Source organism: Chrysoperla carnea, unplaced genomic scaffold (assembly GCF_905475395.1).
Source record: "Chrysoperla carnea unplaced genomic scaffold, inChrCarn1.1, whole genome shotgun sequence".
Lineage (NCBI taxonomy): Eukaryota > Metazoa > Arthropoda > Insecta > Neuroptera > Chrysopidae > Chrysoperla > Chrysoperla carnea.
Window position 1 is genome coordinate 41,494 of NW_025408275.1, and position 9,271 is coordinate 50,764.

At 28.2% G+C, this 9,271-nt stretch overlaps 1 protein-coding gene across 1 annotated transcript; it reads right to left on the bottom strand.

Annotated features, from left to right (window-relative positions):
- Positions 1–915: 915 nt before the first annotated feature.
- Positions 916–1,903, bottom strand: LOC123304873. Its single transcript, XM_044886436.1, has one exon. The coding sequence runs from the start codon at positions 1,762–1,764 to the stop codon at positions 916–918; it is 849 nt and encodes a 282-aa protein (XP_044742371.1). The 5' UTR covers positions 1,765–1,903.
- Positions 1,904–9,271: the final 7,368 nt, after the last annotated feature.

Genomic DNA, 9,271 nt, shown 5'->3' on the forward strand with positions numbered 1-9,271 from the left:
AAGAAAATAATGGCTATAAATATATACTTACTGTAATCAATTGTTTTTCTAAATTTGCTTATTGTGAACCTCTGAAAACAAAAACTGGGAAAGAAGTAACAAATGCATTTGAAAAAATATTGGAAAGAACTACACCACCTAAGAATCTGCATGTTGATCAAGGGAAAGAATTCTTCAATTCACATTTTCTGAAGTTAATGAAAGAGTATAAAATTAATATTTATCCAAGTTATTCTACAAAAAAATGTGCAATTATAGAACGTTTCAATAGAACATTGAAAAATATGTTATATAAACAATTTTCACTTAATGGATCATACAAGTGGGTTGATATTCTTCAAAACATGGTTGCGGTTTATAACAATAAAACACATCGGACAATAGCTATGAAACCAAGTGAAGTTACTAAAGCCCATGAGGAGGAATTATTAAAAACTGCTTATAATAATCAACCATCCAACCAAAAAAATGAAAAAAAAATTTTTTCTGTTGGTGATTTTGTACGCATATCCAAATACAAACATATATTTGAAAAGAAATACACACCAAATTGGTCAATGGAAGTTTTCAAGATTACAAAAGTACAATCATCACATCCATATACATATCTATTGGAAGACTTGAAAGGAAATCCAATATTAGGATCATTCTACCAATATGAATTATTGAAAACAAATTATCCAGATATATATTTAGTTGAAAAAATTTTAAAGAGGAGGAAAAATATGGTGCTTGTAAAATGGTTGGGGTTCAAGGATTCTCAATGGATACCTCAAAAGGATTTATTATAATAAAATGAAATGTTGGTATAAATAAATAAAATATTTTTTTTTAATTAAGTGTTTTATTTGCAATCTCCTCTATTTTTCATACAAATATATATAACAATTTTTCATACAAATATATAACAATTTTTTATAAATGTGTTACAATATCCTTATGACCTAGAGCTAATGTATTAATTTTATTTTCTAAAACCACACGCTTATCATCTTCTGAAGAAAGAGTTTTTTTAATCTGCTTTATTGTATATAGTTTAAATTTTTTGCTTTGAATTCTATACATATCACTATATAAAGCACCACCTTCCTCGTCAAACAGAGTATTTACATAATCTTCAAAAGATATTTTTTTTAAGCAAGATTTGACAACACCTTTAGCCTTTTTTACAACATCACTTGCCTCAGTCTTGAAAGAATACATTTTTGCTTTCAGACAGCAAAAGTGAGTTATTATTTGACCATTACTTTCATCCTTGAAACATCCTAAAACTTTTTTATTAGCACTAGGAATTTTGTAAACATTATTTTCGGGATAATCTGATGTATCAAACACGTCAATACTCTCCTTTATTCTTTCATATATATTTTTTTCATTTACTGTGTCTGTTCTAATTATGTGGTATACAAGGCTGTCTGTATCAGAATACATAAGGGAAATGTTATTGAACCATTTTTTCATACATCCATAATGAAAATCAAACATTGGATATTTGGATAGTTCAAGAACAGTCGCTCCTACGATAATTGGTTTATCAAATTTGAGTTCAGATTGATTTAATTCAATTACCATCAAATTATCCCCAATAACTGTAAATTTTTTACAATATGGAGAACAAATCAAATTACGAACCCCATTTTTTCCCTCATATTTTGCAACCAATTTACACTTTTTTCTTTTACGCACTGATTCCATTGTTTTGCCAAACATTGCATTATTCATGAGTTTGAAGAAATCTTTTTCAAATGAATTTCTTGCATTCATCCTCTTCTCTGTATTCAAATCTATATACTTTTTCAACCACAATGATTGGCGAAAACGCAAGATTCTGTGTCTTTCTGTTAATTCTAATCCATATTTTAAAGCTTGTTGCAAATTTTTTAGATGTAAAATATATTTTTGTTTATTGTAAAAAGTTGTTACCAATTTTCATATGGGAAAATTCCTTTTTGCTTTAATAAGCCTAAATGTGGATGAGCTTCCCCGAATTCATTTTCAAGAATATGAAATTGATTATCATCTAAATTTTTTACTAGACTATCAAGCGAGCTTTGCATAAATCTACAAGAATCTATAAACCTGACATATAATGAGTTCATTTTCTTTGAAAATGAAATATAACGCTCGCTGTTTATAGGAATGGCTCTAATTTCTCCATCATCATAGCCGAGTTCGCGAATAAATAAATTAAAATCATATCGCGAACCATTATGAAATATTACTGGAACAAAATTTGGAAGAGTGAAATTAAGATTGCACTCCTCATGGGCTGCACCACGGTAATTTGATAAAGGATTCACTGTTGTGGAATTTAGATGGCAATGATCACGAACCTTAACTTGACCTTCTAGAAAAGGTTTTTCACAGATATGACAAGCTGTAGATGAATGGAAAGATATTTCATCTTCCAGTGTCATGTGAATAGGTTCTATGGTTTTATATATTATTTCTATTTCATCTAGAATCTCTTTTAATTTATCAATAAACCATTTTGCTGCATCCCGACCAGTGTATGAATAATAAGAATTTTTCCTCACGTCATAAGAACAAACAACCTGGATAGCCACAGAGTATGCTACATGATATTGGAAATATGTGGTATTTGAATTATTGTTATCTTCCCTCGCTTTAGGAAGAAAACATTCAAAATCACTGTAAATAACAAAGGGAACAGCTAATTTGTGCCTATAATTTTTAAATTTAAGTTTAGATTCTTTTTCAGATGGAAAAATTATCTTTACATTGTTAATGTTTTCACATAATTCTAAATGTTCATTATATTTTTGTCTCTCATTGAAATGTTGAAGACATCTATCACAGAAGAATTTTGCACACCTATGATTTGACTTTTGAGATGAACAGAGTCTTGATAAATTTCTAATTAAACAATAATGAAATTTAGTATCATCACTGATCATTAGTAAATTTATATGTTTCTCTTTCTTCTCTCTAGTAAAATATAATGGACCATTTACGAGATTTGAATCTGATAACCCATAAACATTTACCGAAAAGTCATTGTTTTTTTCAATTTTGGGGATATCTTTTAATTTTACAGGAAAATCAACACCCCTAAAATCATATATTTGATGCAAATTTTGGTTGTTATTATTTAAAGGATTAAAATCATCAAATATACAGCAATTATTAAAATCTGGTAGATATTTTGCAACAATATGAGGATTTACATCTACCTGCTTAAAATGTGCAATTAAACAATAGGCAAAGCAGAAATCATCGTTATTTTTAATGTTGACACAAGCTTTTTTATCGATAATTTTTTTGGGGAGTGCTATATAACTCCCTCCTTTCATAGGATCGAATTTTGCTATATTTAATTCTAAACATACTATTTTATCTAAAGAAGCATTCGATCCTCTTTGTTGAAACTCTTCCAAGCGAGTGTTAAAATTAGTTAATGAATCATAATACCATGCGCTAAAATCAGATGCTTGATCGTAATGAACAAGTTTTAACACAAAGTGAAAATTGTCGATAACATCCATATCACCTTTTTTTATTATAAAATCACATTTTAAACCTAGTGAAATTTTAATTGAGGTATGTAATGATAAGTACTCCATAATTTTATTTTGAACTAATGTTTCCTTATGCTTAAAAAAAGTTTTAAGATTCTTACTATTTTCCTTGTTCTCTAATCTGCCTGCAAACACTCTGTTATTGAAGCAAGTAACTGCTATCCAGTTATTGCTTTCTTCTTCTGATGGAGATATGGACACACAGCTTGGATGAGAATCTTCGGTAATACTATTTCTAGAATTATCATGTTCTGTTGATGGTGATGCCAAATCTTCTTCATCATGCTTTCTCTTCAAATCGATTGCAGACGATGGGGGTAGAGAGGATGCAGCTTCTGGAAATATAAATAAAATACATATATTAGTAAAAAAAATCTAAAAAATGATATTTTTAAAGTTTTTTACCTTCAACACTTCTTTTTAAAATGATTTTTTTCATTTTTCTTCTTTAGTTAAATCTATAACTTCAGTGATTTTTTTTTGTCGGTATTTTCTTTTCTCGTTGGTAGCAGGTTTCTTATATATTTTTCGATGACGAAGCCTTGCAGGTTTATAAACAAATGCTTTACTTTGCGATATTAATTGCTTAGAAGAAGCAGATGTTGAAGGAGCAGATGTTGAAGGATCGGATGATGATGGATTATCTTTAAAATGATTAGCTCTTGGTTGATTTGAATTGTCTTTAAATTGATCAATAGAATGTCCAAATGAAGACGGATTTAAGTATGCCTCCAATTCTGAAAGCAAAGTATCGATTGATAAGGATGGGTTAAACTCTGCATTTAAATCCTGTGTCAAGTAATCATCCAAGTTTAGGGAAGGGAGGGAAACATTGCTAATTACACATGGATAATTTTCTTCCATTTTCTTAGCCATCATATATAAATATTGATTGGTGATTTCACAATCTAAATCATCAATATTTAAATCCTATTAAAATAATAGAAATATATAAAAATTAAAAAAAATAATAATAAAAGAAATAGAAAAATAATTATATAAAAACTTACCTCAATTATATTCTCCATTTTGTAGCACTAAACCTTTTAAAAGTAATTCACAACTAATTCTAAGACAAACTTTTTCTACTTATTTATATCCTTTTTTTTTATGATAATCTCTCATGTTTCTCATACACCTGCTTTTCAGATATAATATCTAATAAAAAAATTTTTTAACATCTCTCGCTAATGAGGTAGTTTATATGCAGAATGAAATTTAATAAATATTTTTGAATATATTCCATATAATGGTATATCAACCTTGAAAATTTCATTTCTCCCATGATATGTTGATGTAAGGTTATTAACATGCCAAACACTTTTTAAATTTATTGATTTTTGAAAATTTCATTTCTCCCATGATATGTTGATGTAAGGTTATTAACATGCCAAACACTTTTTAAATTTATTGATTTTTGAAAATTTCATTTCTCCCATGATATGTTGATGTAAGGTTATTAACATGCCAAACACTTTTTAAATTTATTGATTTTGCCAATTTGCATATAGTATCAATGGAATTTTTTTTTTATTCTTACATAACAATTCCCGGATATCATATTTAACTGAAAAACACTCTCATGGTTCTAGTTTTTTGAGCGGATATTTTTATAGGTAATTAAGCTTTTTGATAGAAAGATTTGTAGAAAAAATGTATTCATCCACGAATATTAGGGTATATAAGCTTGAATATTTTTACCACCTGAGCATCTTTAACACAAGTTAAAATTTTAAAACAAGTTAAAATGGTAAAAATTTCTTTAAAATTGGTTATTTTAAATAACCAAATCAAGGAAGTGGTGATTTATAAGAATGGTGATGCAAAAGAGCATTTATATATTTCAAACTATTGGAGGTTGAAGTGGAATGGTAGATGGGCAAATGAGGTGACGCTAGCAGAGATGGTGAGAATAGTAAGAACTATTCTCTCCTATGAGAACGCGGGGAGGATTTACGTGGGTGAGGAGACCGAGAGAATCCTCCTTCAAAAATTATTTAAAGATGTGGAAGTCATCACATCTTGGGATTAGGTAAATTTTTTATATTCTATAAAGGAGTTATGATATTAACATGTCTTATTAATGTATGTAAGGCAAGAAATATAAACTTAAAAATTTTCAAATAATCTAGGTATTTGGTTGTTGAAGAAAATTAAGTCTCCTATGGATGCTTATGAGGATTTCATTGGAATGGATCGGATTTATGTGGGTGTTCAACAAGTAATCTTAATAATTAAAAATTTTATTATTAAAAAAATCATATATAATATTTTATAATAAAATCAATTTTCATTAATTTTAACAGAATAAGTATTTTTTTTTTAAAACACCTGCTTTGAATATTTAATTATCTACATCACATAGCCATCAATTGACAAAATTTTAAATACCGATTTACTATATGTCAACGTACTGTTTAACACAGCAAATTTCCATAAATACTTCAAGTTTATTGAAAATAGAATAAATTAAAGATGTTAATAATTATATTCATATTATAAAACCAGTTTTGAATAGTTTTCATATATTGAACAATTTTGAATTATACTTAACTAGCCTCTGTGGTCTAGTGGATAGCGTAATAGACTTCCATTCATATGGACCTGCGTTCAAATCTCGCTGCTTACTCTTGTTTTTTAAAAAAAAGTGTATTTCTATACTTACATCTTCACTTCATACTTCATTTGGACAGCGACTATCGAGTGAGATGGTTGTCATTGTTGTTTAATTGTTGAAACAATACGTCATCAGAGTTCAATGAACTCGAAATTGCATTCCTAAAAGTGCATCCACCAAAACAAATGCATTCACAAAAGTGCATCCAAAAAAAAAATGCATCCCCCAAAAAGTGCATCCAAAACTAGGTCAATGCACTCAAGGTCGTTCATTTCTAGGTCAATGCACTTCCCCAAAAAGTGCATCCAAACTAGGTCAATGCACCCAAGGCCATATAAGAAAACTAGGTCACAGTCCAAAGTCTAAAATGTTTTTGAACCCCCAATTTCCTACTACTGAGAGTCATGACTATACAAATCATTAAAATTTTGATCCAAGTAAGTCGAAATGTGCACATAGAGGTCCTTAATGACTGGACTAAGTAGAAATAAGCCAAAAATGATCAAATTTGACATTTTTCGATAGAAAAAACATTTTTTGAAAATTTTCGATTTTTCAACATGAGAGTCATGACTGTACAAATCATTGAAATTTTGATCCAAGTAAGTCAAAATGTATACAAAGAGGTCCTATATGACTGGACTAAGTATAAATAAGCCAAAAATGATCAAATTTGACATTTTTCGATGGAAAAAACATTTTTTGAAAATTTTCGATTTTTCAACATGAGAGTCATGACTATACAAATTATTGAAATTTTCATCCAAGTAAGTCAAAATGTATACATAGAGGTCCTTAATGACTGGACTAAGTATCAATTAGCCAAAAATGATCAAATTTGACATTTTTCGATAGAAAAAACATTTTTTGAAAATTTTCGATTTTTCAACATGAGAGTCATGACTATACAAATCATTGAAATTTTGATCCAAGTAAGTCAAAATGTATACATAGGGGTCCTTTATGACTGGACTAAGTAGAAATAAGCCAAAAATGATTAAATTTGACATTTTTCGATAGAAAAAACATTTTTTGAAAATTTTCGATTTTTCAACATGAGAGTCATGACTATACAAATCATTGAAATTTTGATCCAAGTAAGTCAAAATGTATACATAGAGGTCCTTTATGACTGGACTAAGTATAAATAAGCCAAAAATGATCAAATTTGACATTTTTCGATAGAAAAAAACATTTTTTGAAAATTTTCGATTTTACAACATGAGAGTCATGACTATACAAATCATTGAAATTTTTATCCAAGTAAGTCAAAATGTATACAAAGAGGTCCTTTATGACAAGAACTAAGTATAAATAAGCCAAAAATGATCAAATTTGACATTTTTTGATAGAAAAAACAATTTTTTGAAAATTTTCGATTTTTCAACATGAGAGTCATGACTATACAAATCATTGAAATTTTGATCCAAGTAAGTCAAAATGTATACTTAGAGGTGCTTTATGACTGGACTAAGTAGAAATAAGCCAAAAATGATGAAATTTGACATTTTTCGATACAAAAAACATTTTTTGAAAATTTTCGATTTTTCTACATGAGATAGATGACTATACGAATCATTGAAGTTTTGATCCAAGTATGTCAAAATGTATACATAGAGGTCCTTTATGACTGGACTAAGTATAAATGAGCCAAAAATGATCAAATTTGACATTTTTCGATAGAAAAAACATTTTTTGAAAATTTTCGATTTTTCACATGATAGTCATGACTATACAAATCATTGAAATTTTGATCCAAGTAAGTCAAAATGTATACATAGAGGTCCTTTATGACTGGACTAAGTAGAAATAAGCCAAAAATGATGAAATTTGACATTTTTCGATACAAAATACATTTTTTGAAAATTTTCGATTTTTCTACATGAGATAGATGACTATACGAATCATTGAAATTTCGATCCAAGTAAGTCAAAATGCATACATAGAGGTCCTTTATGACTGGACTAAGTAGAAATAAGCCAAAAATGATCAAATTTGACATTTTTCGATGGAAAAAACATTTTTTGAAAATTTTCGATTTTTCAACATGAGAGTCATGACTATACAAATCATTGAAATTTCGATCCAAGTAAGTCAAAATGCATACATAGAGGTCCTTTATGACTGGACTAAGTAGAAATAAGCCAAAAATGATCAAATTTGACATTTTTCGATAGAAAAAACATTTTTTGAAAATTTTCGATTTTTCAACATGAGAGTCATGACTATACAAATCATTGAAATTTCGATCCAAGTAAGTCAAAATGTATACATATAGGTCCTTTATGACTGGACTAAGTATAAATAAGCCAAAAATGATCAAATTTGACATTTTTCGATAGAAAAAACAATTTTTTGAAAATTTTCGATTTTTCAACATGAGAGTCATGACTATACAAATCATTGAAATTTCGATCCAAGTAAGTCAAAATGTATACATATATGTCCTTTATGACTGGACTAAGTATAAATAAGCCAAAAATGACCAAATTTGACATTTTTCGATAGAAAAAACATTTTTTGAAAATTTCCGATTTTTCAACATGAGAGTCATGACTATACAAATCATTGAAATTTTGATCCAAGTAAGTCTAAATGTATACAAAGAGGTCCTATATGACTGGACTAAGTATAAATAAGCCAAAAATGATCAAATTTGACATTTTTCGATGGAAAAAACATTTTTTGAAAATTTTCGATTTTTCAACATGAGAGTCATGACTATACAAATCATTGAAATTTTGATCCAAGTAAGTCAAAATGTATACAAAGAGGTCCTATATGACTGGACTAAGTATAAATAAGCCAAAAATGATCAAATTTGACATTTTTTTATAGAAAAAACAATTTTTTGAAAATTTTCGATTTTTCAACATGAGAGTCATGACTATACAAATCATTGAAATTTTGATCCAAGTAAGTCAAAATGTATACATAGAGGTCCTTTATGACTGGACTAAGTATAAATGAGCCAAAAATGATCAAATTTGACATTTTTCGATAGAAAAAACATTTTTTGAAAATTTTCGATTTTTCACATGATAGTCATGACTATACAAATCATTGAAATTTTGATCCAAGTAAGTCAAAATGTATACATAGAGGTCCTTTATGA